Source organism: Morchella sextelata, assembly GCF_020137385.1.
Source record: "Morchella sextelata strain SCLS chromosome Unknown scls_20, whole genome shotgun sequence".
NCBI lineage: Eukaryota > Fungi > Ascomycota > Pezizomycetes > Pezizales > Morchellaceae > Morchella > Morchella sextelata.
In genome coordinates, this window is record NW_025408635.1 from 1,434,114 (window position 1) to 1,448,423 (window position 14,310).

General features: G+C 46.2%; 2 protein-coding genes across 2 annotated transcripts; both read left to right on the top strand.

The window, feature by feature from the left end:
• Positions 1–1,586: 1,586 nt before the first annotated feature.
• H6S33_006574 (uncharacterized protein) lies at positions 1,587–6,005 on the top strand (the record flags this gene model as incomplete). Its single annotated transcript, XM_044837939.1, has 4 exons — positions 1,587–2,156; positions 2,244–3,133; positions 3,225–3,930; positions 3,967–6,005. Coding segments are annotated over 4 exons (4,205 nt in total), but the record flags the coding sequence as incomplete, so codon positions are not given.
• Positions 6,006–9,767: 3,762 nt separating this feature from the next.
• Positions 9,768–9,954, top strand: H6S33_006575 (uncharacterized protein; the record flags this gene model as incomplete). The annotated part of the gene is made up of 1 exon (XM_044837940.1): positions 9,768–9,954. A coding segment is annotated over one exon (187 nt), but the record flags the coding sequence as incomplete, so codon positions are not given.
• Positions 9,955–14,310: the final 4,356 nt, after the last annotated feature.

Here is a 14,310-nt window from a genome sequence, read left to right on the forward strand (position 1 = left end):
CAGTCAAAGTTAACAACATCGACATATACCCCAAAGAGAGGCTGAAATACGTAGGAGTCTGGATAGATCCGACCCTCTTCTTCCGGCCCCATGTCGAAGCAGCGATCGCAAAAGGCCTGAAAGCCCTCCACCAAATCCGAAACACTGCCCGCCTGCCAGGTATAACAGTCAAGACAGTTCATCACCTAATAACGCAAGGCTTCCTTCCTAGTCTGCTCTACGGATCCGAGGCTTGGTGGACTGGTGCAGACTACATCATTAGATCCCTCGAACCACTATACAATGAAGCTGCCCGGGTCATCACAGGCCTACCTCGATGGACCAAGAGAGCTAAACTCCTCCGAGAAGCAGGACTACCCCCCCTTGAACATCTCCTGACTTATCGCTCAAGAAAGTACGGAACTAGAATACTCTCCACCGATGCAACCCACCCCAACAATGAATCCCTGATCGAGCTCCTCCCATACAGAGAAGCAAACATCAAAGGGACAGGCCTACACCGAATTGCCTCTCTCCTACTTCCATACCAAACCCCCGGAAATGCGAGAGATAAGTGGAATCAAAACAAACTACTACGCGACCACCTGTTGGAAGAATGGAATACACAACCAATACCGAATTACCACCACCGGGGGGAATTCCGCCCTCCTGTCAAGATTGCGAAACTCACCCTTATGGAAGCAAAAAAAGTATTTCAAATCCGGTGCCAAACTACCCGAATCGACAGACACGCAGTACATACAAACCCCGAACCATGCCAATGTGGTATGGAAAACTCAGCGAAACATATACTCATGGAATGCCCAGCGTGGGCTCGAAGCCGCGCCCCCCTGATAGAGAAGATCCCCGGAGCGATGACCTGGGAAAACTGGATGTTTACAAACTTGAGAACGGATCTCATCCTACAATTTGCAAAAGATTCTCAACTCTCGAAATGGTACGAGTCGGCGGAGGTGGAGGCGGACCTGTAAGAGGGGATGGAAGAAAATGATTAGGGACGGAATTGGGAAGGGTAGATTTCTCTTACTTTTTAATTTCGGTTTTATTTCTGTCTTGATGGATCCAGCGCCCGAGTTCGCTGAGATATGTTATTTCTCCTTGTCGTCGGGTTTTACTGGTTGAGTGTCGTTCCGGGATTCCCTTGTTATTGTTTGTGTTCGTTCGTGTTCGGTTTTGTTCTTGTTTGTTCGCGTTTGTTGTTTTTCTTTTCTTTTCTTTTCTTTCTGTTCGGTTTGTGTTTTAGGGGGTTGGTTCGGCGTGCGATAAGTCTTGTACTTCAAAGCAATATAAGTTTCTTCTTCTTCTTCTGTATTCTACCGGCTCGCTAAGGCTCGCAAAACTTCCTGACATTAAAACCTCGCTTCAAAACATTTTATTTTACTCCTCTTGGTTTACCCTGCTATACCATACCAGGCTGAGCCACTTCGTTCCCGATCGTACGGTCGCGTTTTGTTGTTCCAAACGAAAGAAACCTACGAAAACTGGCTTCTAGCGAAGAATTCTCCAGCCTTGAGCTCCCGAAAGGAAGGAAAAGAAACTTATCTGAAACATCACCCTACGCCGCCAGAAGAACTGGACACTCAGTCATGTCGCAGCAAGTTTCGCTCCAGTCCTTTTTCACCCAGTCTTTCCAGCAAGGGACAGCCCCCCCACAGAACAGGAACACCCAGGATCCCAACCCAACCCCATCCGGAGCACAGGAACAGGAGTTTTCCTCGACCTTTGCAACAGAATCTGACTATAACGACCCCTACCAGCCGACCATCGACTATCTCTACGCGAGTACTGTCCCCCAAACCACTCATACCCAGACAGACTTAAATTACATTACCTGGGCCATCAGACATGCCACCAGCCGGATCTGCCCACCCTCCGACAGGATTGAATACCTCGAAGAGCAATCGATCACACTCCGGAGAACAGTGGATACACTGAAACACCAAATCGAGGCGCAAACAATGATGATCACCAATATGCACTCGGCGATCCACTCCCTCCTCAACAAACAACCACATCCGCAGCAACCACAACAACAACAACAGCCGCAACAAGCGCAACAACCACAACAACCACAGAGACAGAGAAAGGCCCCTCCAGCGGCCCCTCCTGCAGCTCCCCAAACAGTCTTCCAAGCAGCGCCACAGGCAGCTCCTCAAGCACCACCATAAGCACCATCCCGTGGATGGAACGCAGGCACCTGGGCAGCCGTGGCAGCTGCCAACCCTGCCCAAGGGAAATTCCAGGTTGTCGAGAAAAGAAAGAAGCCCGCAAAGCCAAAAGCGGACCCCCTTTTCAAACCAGAATATACCAAAATCAACAGAGAAATTATCGTTGAAACCACCACCCCATCTGACGTCAACCCCTCCGAGATCAGGACCCTTGTCAACGCGAGAATTCAGGACGAATCCTGCCACTTCATTTCAGCAAGAAGAACACCCAAAGACAATTTCATCCTGGAAACAAAATTCATCACCCCGGCAACACAGGCAATGGAATATGTCAAAGAAATCGAAGAGGCCCTCCTCACCCTTCAAGTACCGGTCGTTAATATCCGGGCAAACTCTAAATGGTCAAAGTTCCTCCTCCACGGAATCCCCACAACGATCGGGGAGGGCATCGAGGCAGGACAATTGGTAGCATCTGAAATCAGAAGCAACTATGGAGAGGAATTCCAACTTGCCCAGGTTCCCCGATGGATCTTCAGAGCAGAGACTCGAATGGAAAAAACCAACTCATCAATGGTCATTGCGCTCCCAGGACAAATCACTATGGAAACACTAGGAGTCAAATTCCTATCCCACTTCAACCGAAGATGCCATATCGAGGCTTTCCTCCCAACCTTCCCAGACACCCAGTGTGCGAAATGCCTAGAATATAGCCATCGTCAGGAGAAATGCAAAAACAACGGGAAATGTGGCCATTGCGCTGGAGATCACCTCACCAGCTGCCACCCATGCAATGAATGCCAGGGAGGATATAAATGCACCCACACCCCAATCAGATGCCTGAACTGCAAAGGAATCCATGAGGCCTCCGACCCAGCATGCCCCGAAAGAGTCAAACGCCGATTCCTCAACAAAGGAAAGGAAAACGCCCCACCCGCTCAAGACCCACCGGCCACACCCGCTCAAGAGTTACTCCCAATAATTCAAGTACCAGCTACCGCCCCGGTCGGAGTCACACTCGTTCCCGAAGACGACCAACACATGACAAATAATGCCTAGGGCCCGAACCACCGCGCTCGCACACCAACTTAATTGTGCACGGAGCGAACTAACCACCAAGGCGGCGGTGGAGGAAGCGGAAACAGACTCTAGCATATTTTTCCTACTATTACAAGAACCATGGATCTCAACAGAGGGATACCCACCAGAATCAAACCTCTTTTACCTTTTCACAGCCAGCAACAGCAATACAAAATGCGCAACATACATCCGCAAACATTCCAACCTCAAACCAAAACACCACTACATATACGATAACTTCATAGTATCGATTACGGTAGAAATCCAGAACAAGAAAACCCTAATCCTAAACATATACTCCCCAGGCCGAAGTGGCCCCTTCGCCCAAATAGCAAGTACAATCCAAACCCTTGACAATTGTCTAGTAATGGGAGACTTCAACTGCCACCATCAAATGTGGTACGGAGTAAATTCACATGAATACAGAAACAACATCCGAGCAGACCGCGTTAATGGTGCTCGGCTAAAACAACAGATAACCCGACAGAAATTGACCCTCCTGAATGAACCAGGAGTCTACACTCATTTCCCCGGAGACAGAGGGAAAAGGCCCACAATCATCGACCTTACGTTCGTAAAAGGCCCGTTACTTGACCACAACCTACGATGGAGCACTGAACCCTATGGAGCGGGCTCAGACTACGGGAGAACCTCTGTCCATCTACACTTGGAAAAACCACCCTTTGTACCAAGGTGAATGTGGCGACAAACAGATTGGAAGTTATTGGATAACCACATATCAAACCTTTCCCTCCCTGCAGAGGCATGGGAAACCAAGGAACACACGGAACAAACAGTCGAATTCTTCCTAGAGCTGGTCAAGTCAACAATCAACATAGTTACGCCACTTTCGAAGGAGGGGGTAAGAGCAAACTCCTGGTGGTCAGACGAACTGAAACAAATGAAGGCAAAAGTAAACTCGGCAGGAAGGAAGGCGAGAAATATAAAGAACCCAAACCATGTGGAGGAACACCGGAAGGCATGCAGAGAATGGACAGTCATGATCCGGAAAGCAAAAGCAGACCAACGGGAAAAGACGATGAACGAAGCGAAAGGTAGTGAGGTCTGGAGAGTCCTTAATGCAGGAAGGAGAAGAGACACAATCATACCAACCATACAAGGTGAAGAAACGTTTGCGGGGAAGTGCCAAGCTCTAAGAGCCCAACTTTTCCCCTCAAAACGGACGTCCCCCGACCACCCCCCCCTAAACATTAGACCCCCTTCTTTTGACCTTAGCAACACCTTCGACATAGTCACCCCAGAAGAACTTAATAAAGCAATCGACTCCTGTCCAGCGCACTCAGCGACCGGCCCGGATGGCATCCCCTATACCTTTATTAAAGCAATAGTCAGAGCAAACACAACTCTAATTCAAGACATGTTCTTCGCCATGCTCCGGCATGGAGTACATCCAGCGGAATGGAAAATAGCAAAGTGCATCCCGATCCCGAAACCCGGCAAGGCAAACTATCACGAAGCGAAAGCATATCGGCCCATCTCCCCCCTACAATGCTTCAGCAAAATCCTGGAGAGGATAGTGGCTCAAAGACTCTGCACCTCCGGAGAAATCCTAGGCAAACTTTCAGCGAATCAATTTGGAGGAAGACCAACCATCTCAGCAGTCGACGCCCTATTAAGAATCCTAACCCCAATTCAACAAAACCTATTACTGAAAAACAGCACCGGAGTCGCCTGGCGGGACAGACCAGCGATCCTAACCAACGACATCCAGGGAGCATTTAACTGCGTAGATCACCTACTCCTCGCGGAAATCATGCACCAGCAAAAATTCCCCACCTACCTAACAGAATGGTGCAAGGAATTCAACACCGGCAGAAAACTACAGTTCAAATTCAACCATGAGCTAGAAGAACCGCAGCCCTATGATTCTGGAGTGCCGCAAGGTAGCCCCATGTCCCCGGTATTATTTATGATTTATGCCGGAGTAATCCTGGACCCAACAAGCATCCCGAAAGAGATGGACACTACATACATCGATGATGATGCGCTGGTGCAAATATCCAAACCACCAGGCTTCATAATTAAAAGAATGGAGGAATGTATGAAAGAAAGACTAATAAAAGCCGAGCCACTCCAAATTAAATACGATCCGGATAAATCCGACCTGATCTTCTTCCGCCCCACCACATCATCCATACAACAACCACGACTTCCAGTCAAGATCAACAACACCACTATATACCCCAAGGAGAGGCTGAAATATATAGGAGTCTGGATAGACCCGACCCTCTCCTTCCGGCCCCATATCGAAGCAGCGATCGCAAAAGGCCTGAAAGCCCTCCACCAAATCCGAAACACTGCCCGCCTGCCAGGTATAACAGTCAAGACAGTTCATCACCTAATAACGCAAGGCTTCCTTCCTAGTCTGCTCTACGGATCCGAGGCTTGGTGGACTGGTGCAGACCACATCATTAGATCCCTCGAACCACTATACAATGAAGCTGCCCGGGTCATCACAGGCCTACCTCGATGGACCAAGAGAGCTAAACTCCTCCGAGAAGCAGGATTACCCCCCCTAAAACACCTCCCGACACATCGCTCAAGAAAGTACGGAACCAGAATACTCTGTACCGATGCAACCCACCCCAACAATGAACCCCTGATCGAGCTCCTCCCATACAGAGAAGCGAATATCAAAGGGACAGGCCTACACCGAATCGCCTCCCTCTTACTCCCATACCAAACCCCCGGAAATATGAGAGACAAGTGGAACCAAAACAAACTATTACGCGACCAACTGTTAGAAGAATAGAACACACAACCAATACCTAACTACCACCATCGGGGGGAATTTCGCCCCCCCCCCAAGATTGCAAAATTCACCCTTACAGAAGCAAAGAAGGTATTTTGAATCCGATGTCAAACCACCCGGATCGACAGACACGCAGTACACACAGACCCCGAACCATGCCAGTGTGGGATGGAAAACTCAGCGAAACATACACTTATGGAATGCCCAGTGTGGGCTCGAATCCGTGCCTCCCTGATAGAGAAAATCCCCGGAGCGATGACCTGGGAAAATTGGATGTTCACAAACCTGCAAAGGGACCTTATCCTACAATTTGCAAAAAAATCTCAACTCTCGAAATGGTACGAGTCGGCGGAGGCGGAGGCGGACCTGGACGAGGGATAGAAGAAAATGATTAGGGACGGGATTAGGAAGGGCAGTTTCCTTTTACCTTTTAATTTCGGTTTTATTTTTGGTTTGATGGATCCAGCGCCCGAGTCCGCTGAGATATGTTATTTCTACTTGTCGTTGGGTTTTCTGGTTGAGTGTTGTTCCGGAACTTCCTTGTTTTTGTTTGTGTTCGTTTTTGTTAGCTTTTGTTCTTGTTTGTTCGTGTTCGGTGTTTTTTTCTTTCCTTTTTCTTTTCTTTTCGGTTCGGTTCGTGTTTTAGGCGGTTGGTTCGGCGTGCGATAAGTCTTGTACTTCAAAGCAATATAGGTTTCTTCTTCTTCTTCTGTATTCTACTCGCTCGCCTCTGGCTCGCGATAGGATTTCTTTCCCCCGAGATGGAGTTATACTGATTCTCGAATTGCTTCGGTCCCTGAACTTCCCTCACTCGACACCCCCCCTTCTTTGCTCGTTCGGTGCCCTCACGGGATGCGTCCACCGTTCACCCCTCGCCAAACCAGCGGCTACTCTCGAAAGCCGCCTTCGCCCCTCCTTATTTTCACTCATCGCACGAGTGATCCCACACGTCGGGTTCGCACACTGTCAGTAATCATTAGTCAGCGAGAACCTACTGCCAAAGAGCTCGACAGCCCGCGAAGTTAGTGACCTTTCGGTCGTGAAACTATCGTCAAATTTTTTACCCGAGGCTCCGTGACCTTACCCCTCCCTATCGGCCTTAACCAGGCAACCCTTTCTCAACCGAGACGGCCCGCTACCTTCACCCATTTCTATCGGTCCCCGAGACCACCCCTCAACCCAATACGGTCGGCACTTTCGATTGCGACCCCCATAAATAACGGAGTCTCAGACTCCCCCCCCCTCCTGCATGTCCCCTCCAGAGGGCACCACTCCAAACACGACTCGGGAACAGTCTTTAGCCGTTGCTCCTGGGACCGACGACCCCACCAATTTTTTACCTGACCAACCGGTCACCACTCCTCAATTCCTCGCTGCCTGACAACCAGATGCCCGAGGACCTATATTCGACCCACCCCCCCTCGCTTTCACCCCTGACGCTGTTGCGGTTGGCCTTTCCTGCCTTCGTGTGCGTGGTTTCCCAGTCCTGTTAAGGTTCGTCCACAGATATGACACCGGGAACCTTGGTAATGATACCGTTTCGGTTGAACACCATGTTTAGGATTGTTCTCGCTAATGTAGTTGACGGAGAAGTTTGGGGTTCTTTCTTTCTTACTACGGGGAGGTTTCTTTGTTGTCGCTTAGATTCTGCTTACCTGTACCACGTGTTATTTGCGTCCTCCTCGTGCGCGGTTTTTCTTATCATGTACGTAGTTCTCGTAGCTGCGGTAGTTAGTTTGTGTACTTCGTACTTTGTTTTTGTTTTTGGGTTAGCCGGTGGAGATTGTAGTCGGGTAGTTAGGTGTGCGATAAGCTTCGGCTTCGATGCAATATAAGATTCTCTCTCTCTCTCTGTATTTTACTCCACGAATATTATTCTTCTTCTACGCTACGTCATAGGGTTCAGTTTGATTGTCAGATGAAACAGAGCTACCCCATAGTCCATAGTTACGAATATCTTCTACCACGTTCTTGCCTCGGTTGTATTTCTTGGCATCATAGTTCCTTGCCTACAACATCATAATTTACCATGTCGGAACACGCCTCCATTGATTATCAACAACTCAACAATAACCTCCAAACCTTTTTTCAAGTGCACCCACAGGTCGACAATGTTGTCGGTACCGAAGCCTATACGCTGCTCCAACAGTGTCAACATGGTCTTGCTCAATATAAGACGGATTTACAGGAGGTAGAAGCGAAGGCTGAGAGGGCAAGAAGAATGTTCGAGCGAAATCTTGCTGCTGCCCGAGCTCAACAGGCTCCTGTTGAGGTTGCTGCCCCTAACGAAGGACCCATCGGAGACAATGATCTACCTGTACCCCCAGTACCACCGGCTACATGTACTATCTATCGGTCAGAAAAGCTTCCAGATCCTGAGGTGTTCAGGGGGGATCGTGATCGAGAAAGACTACACCTGTTCAAGCAACAAATAAGAATCAAGCTATTCGGAAATGCCGATCCCTACCACTGGCACACCCTACAGTCTAAGTTATCTTGTGCGTTCAGCAGATTGGAAGGCGTTGCTGCCAATCATTTTTACAGTATGTCGGAGAAAGAGGTATTACCTTGCCTTTTATGCTATGGTTTTATGAAATTTTGGATACAGCTTTGGGGACTCCGATCGAATGCGCACAGCTAGAAGGAACCTCCGGAATATCCGTCAATGAAATCGAACGTTCGCCGACTATTTTGCTGAGTTTCAACGGTATGCTGCTGAGTCGGGTATGGATGAAGTCTCTCGGATTGAAGCTTTGATGGAAGGTATTAATGCGGAACTCGATGAATCAATGATACACCATGAAACTCCTACGATGGTAGACGCCTGTGCGACACTTTTGCAACGGTTGAATAATCGCCGTCGAGCGGCAGAAGCTAAACGAGGAAATAAAAAGCCTTGGAATTTTGGTACTACTCCGGCCCCTCATCCCCCACCAGCGAATCCTGTTTCTGCTCCCCGTACTGCCATCCCAGTCGCCAATGCAGCTGCTACTGAAAACCATCCCTCGTTCTGCCCGGGAGGTGATGTACTAATGGATCTGTCTGGAGGACGTCGTCGCCCCTCCCCTGCCGAAAGAAATGCCCGCTTAGTTGAGGGCCGATGTTTCTATTGCGGAGGTGTTGGACACATGTTTAGGGATTGCCCCCAAGCGAAGGCAACTGGAAAGCAACATAGGAGGCCTATGATGAGAGGAGCAGCATTGACGGTGGAGGAGAATGATGGAAGCGATAATGAATCGGCAAAAGATTTGTCCCTGAACTAAGTGGCTTAGTACAGGGACCGTTTAAGGATTTTTCTAGGATGTGTATTTCTGGTTTTTCGGTATCAGAGGAGGAAATGGATGGAAATCAACTTGTAGTAACTTGTTCAATTTCACAGAATAAAAACTCCTTCATCCCCACCTACCCTCTTATTGATACCGGAGCATCAGAATATGCTTTTATTGAAGAATCTTTTGCACGCCACAACAATCTTACAATGACACTCCTTAAAATACTTCGCCATGTAGACGTTATCGATGGAAGACCTATTAAGTCAGGAAAAATTACCCATATTGTCGATGTCTCGCTAGACATTCATGGTCATCGGGAGACGGCGTCATGTTTTGTGACGAAGTTAGGACATTACCTGATTGTGATGGGGATACCTTGGATGCCATGACATGATGTTACGATTCGACCAAAAGAAAATCTACTGATTTTTGACTCTTGGAACTGTTGTCAACACTGTTCACTTATTGGAACTGCAGTTATCATTCATGGCATCTCGATTCCCTTACCAGAACTCCATACAGTCATCGTTTCAGCAACTGAAAAATCTACCATCGACATCGAAGAGTTAGTACCGAAGGAGTTTCATCATCGTCTCCATATGTTCAAAGAATATGACGCTTCAATCCTTCCACCACATCGACCATCCCATGATATTGAAATAGTGTTAGAAAAAGGCAAACGACCACCATATGGACCTATATATGGATTGTCTTAAATCGAATTGAAAGCACTACGGGAATATCTTGATGAAAATTTACCCAAAGGATTTATTCGGGCTAGTGAATCACCAGCGGGAGCACCTATATTGTTTGTAAAGAAAAGTGATGGAACTCTTCCACTTTGTGTTGACTATCGAGGCTTAAATGTGATCACAATCAAAAATCGATATCCATTACCATTGTTAAAGGAAACTCTGGCTAAGCTGTCAAGAGCACAATACTATAGCAAGTTGGATTTACGATGGGGATATAATCAAATCAGGATAGCGGAGGGAGATGAATGGAAAACGGCATTCCGGACGTGATATGGACATTTCGAATATACAGTGATGCCGTTTGGATTAGCTAATGCCCCTGCTATATTTCAACATTGGATCAATAATATTTTACGTCCCTATCTCGACCAATTCGTAACGGCATACTTAGACGATATCCTTATCTATTCCGAGGCTCTATCAGAACATAAAGAACACATTCAAAAGGTTCTAAAGATACTTGATGAGAATCATGTTCACCTTAAACCTGCAAAATGTGAATTTATGGTTCAGGAAACAAAATATCTCGGTTTAATCCTTACTCTGAATGGAAATAGAATGGACCCAAAAAAGTTTGTCGATGTTTTGGAATGGTCCACACCAACAAACCTTCATAATGTTCAAGTATTCCTAGGATTTGCAAATTTCTATCGACGGTTTATTTTAGGATATTCGAAAATTGTTGCTCCACTTACAACTTTGACAAAGAAAAACGTTAAGTTTGAATGGACGGATGAAAGGGAGCAAGCATTTCAAACTTTGAAAAAGATATTTAAAATGGCACCAATCCTAGCTCATTTTCATCCGGATCGAAGGATTGTCAAAGAAACCGATGCATCTGATTATGTTTCAGCAGGAATCCTATCTCAATGTGATGATGAAGGAATCCTACATCCAGTCGCTTTCTTCTCTAAAAAACACTCTTCTACAGAGTGCAACTATGAAATCTATGACAAAGAACTTTTAGCAATTATACGATGCTTCGAAGAATGGCGACATCACCTGGAGGGAGCTCAATTTCCAATTGAAGTTCTTAGCGACCATCGGAATCTTGAATATTTTAGGCTGCTTTTGGAAGCCGTCCAAATCGTGGTTGCAACGGGTCAAATTATGATCCTGGAAGAAATGTGAGTTCCGGAATTTTTTGTTGTTTGGATCCGCACTTTCAGGATCCGGGGAATCATGATTCCTGCAATTCTTTTTTTTTCCTGTTGCAACCCAATTCAATTCTGTGAGAGCTTTCTATCTCCGCACCAGACACAACCCCTCAAACAGCCTGAGAATCTGATTCTATGCCTACTACCCAACAACTAATGCCTCCAAAATCCAAAGCAGTTTGGGACGATGAAAAAGACAAGCTATTGTTAAAGCTTTTATTGAAGCAAATAAAAGCTGGCAAGCGGTAAGATAATGGTTTTAAGAAAGAGGCATGGGTACAGATAACTGCGGATTTCAACTCTGTTTTTCCGCCTGATTGTGAAAGAGAGCAGGTTAAAACCCGTGTTTTTGCAGTAAGTGGATATGAGCATGTATATTATTTCAGTTATAGATTTAATAAGAGTCATAGTTGAAAAAAAAATTGGATATTTTTCAAAAGCTTTGCGAGAATTCGGGTTTCGGTTGGGATTCTGAAAGAAAAATCCCGACCGCTCCTGACGATGTCTGGGATACATATATTCAGGTGTTTTTCTTATCTTCTAAACAGTACTATCTACAGATGCTAATGTGTAACATACAATAGTATCATAAAGACGCAAAGTAATTCTGATACAGAACTTTACCGCACCATGATATGTTATACGAAATATTCTCAAAATCGGTTGCGACTGGCCTATTTGCTTCTGCTACTACACAATCTCAATCTAGTGCTTCTTCATCTACATAACCAGTTTCTACCGATGATTTTGAAAACCAATACACGGATATAAACGGTAAAAAGTCAGATTAAGATGATCCTCTACATATATCTGAGTCACGGCATAGTACACCTATTCCTACGTTCAGTCGGAAACTTGTGAGAACTGAAACGGAAAGCTCATCATCAATTTCAGCCCAAACATACAATACAACTGCAAAGAAACCACGGACTGCTACACATGCTGCAGCGGAGGGCTTGCATGAGCTTGCAAAAGCTTTCAAAGATGCCAAACAAATCTGTGCACCACCGCCTATTACCAAACTCGAACAAGTATTAGACAGAATGACCGAATTTGTTGAAGAAGGGAAATGGTCAGAAGAGGATTATATGATGGCATATGAAATAATGTGGAAGGATGAGAGGCATGCAATCTTTTTCTGTAGTGCACCAGAACATATCAAATTGGGCTGGGTCAAAAAGAATAAATCAGTGTCGGATACAATAGATAGGGTAGAAAACACTGCAGAGGACGTATAAATATACCCATCCGTCCCTGTTGCAGATGTACCTAATATAATCGCGCCATATTTGATCGGCAATTTTGTCTCTTGCTTTGCTTGCTAAATCATGTTCAGATCTTGTAGGTGGCCGGATCGTTCTTCCTTGATCACTCAAACTGTTGGACCCATAATCAAGTCTTTCATTCTCCAAATCCATCTCATCCAATGCTAAATCAAAAAAGGGATCCAAACCATCAAGGCTATGCATTCGTATAAAGTTGTGTAAATAGTAAAGTGCTTTCACCAACCGCACCTGTATCTCAAGCTTGTACTCACATTGAGTCTTCAAAACTGGAAAGCGCTTCTTTAATACACCAAAAATTCTTTCCACCGCATTACGCAGGGAAGCGTGTCTTAAATTGAACAGCTCTTTCGCATTCTCTGGTCTTTGTTTACCTTGTGCAAACTCCTTCAAGTGGTAGCGAACACCTCTATAAGGAGTGAGAAAGTGCGGAGTCAAACCGTAGCCAGAGTCAGCTAAATAATCTTTATTGCCAGTGTTCGGCATAGTAAAACGTTTCGTCAATGCGTCTTTAAGGACTTTGCTGTCATTCACTGATCCCTCCCATCCAGCAAGAAAATATTGGAAAGTGAGATCAAAAGAGCAGACAGCGAGAATATTTTGAGCCATGAAACCCTTACGGCATCTATATGCTGCTGCTGGAACATTAGCTCCAGCAATCCGAACGGCCATCAAAGACCCGTCAATTGCACCTATGCAGTCTTTAAATACGGATAGAATTTAGGATTGCTGGTAATCTCGATTGGAGTTGGTACGTCGCGAGATGGTTCAGTTTCGGTAGGTAGCGTTATGTATTTTGAACTCATATCATCAAGCGTATTCAAAACTTTGTTCAAATATCTATTTACTGTTTCCCCCGAGTGCTGGAAATGACTTGCTGTAACGCGAGTAACAGCGGAGTTCGTTACCATATAGGTAAACATAAGAACCTGCTGTTCAACAGATACAAAGCGGGAATCGCTCAAGTAACCTCCTTTCCTAAAAGCCTGGCACAGTGAATTAAAAACAGGTCGTTCCATTCTCATCTCCTCCCGGAAAAACCTGGGGTTATTGCAATCCAAAACTTCTTGGGTCCACTGCTCTCCAGAAAGCTTAGAGGTATTGAATGGGTCTCTTACTAAAGGAGCCAAAACTGTCGTGCTGTAAATTCCTCCTAACAACAAGAGGAGGTTTTGCTCAGAATCGGAATCATCTGAATTCATTCCAAAATGTATCGGGGCCGAATAGCTGAAGGTTGATAAAAATAGGTAGTGAACTCAGAACTAGTGAGCCAGAGGGTAGCACAAGAGGGTACTAGTAGTGGGGCAATACAGTAGACGAGTAGCGGGGCCAGACAGTAGGCGAGTAGCAGAGCCAGACAGCAGGGCCAGACAGTAGGGGAGTAGGAGAGCCAGACACTTAGAGGTTGCAGGCTAATGCTGAGGACGCAGATGTATAAGTCGAAAGGGTCGAGGTCGCGGGGTCGCGGGTCGCGGGTCACGGATCGTGAGGTCACGAGGTCACAGGTCGCAATACTATAACTCTAGTAGTTTTATTAGTTTGATATATTAATCAGGTAGGATTGTATCTCACTTGAAATAAAGTATGACGGATGATAAGTGGTGATTGTGACAGATAAGTGGTCATGGTGACGGATAATGGATGGTGATGGTGGATGGGGTTGCACTGACCGTTTGGCTTACCAAATCACACTTTGAGCGGATTGTATTTTGCAACCTCCAAATCGAATTTTGCGGGGATCGTGGTTGCTACGAGACAGTGCCTCCAAACGGAGCCTTATGACAACAAAATTGTTAAATCATCGACAAGCCCGTTGGTCCGAGTT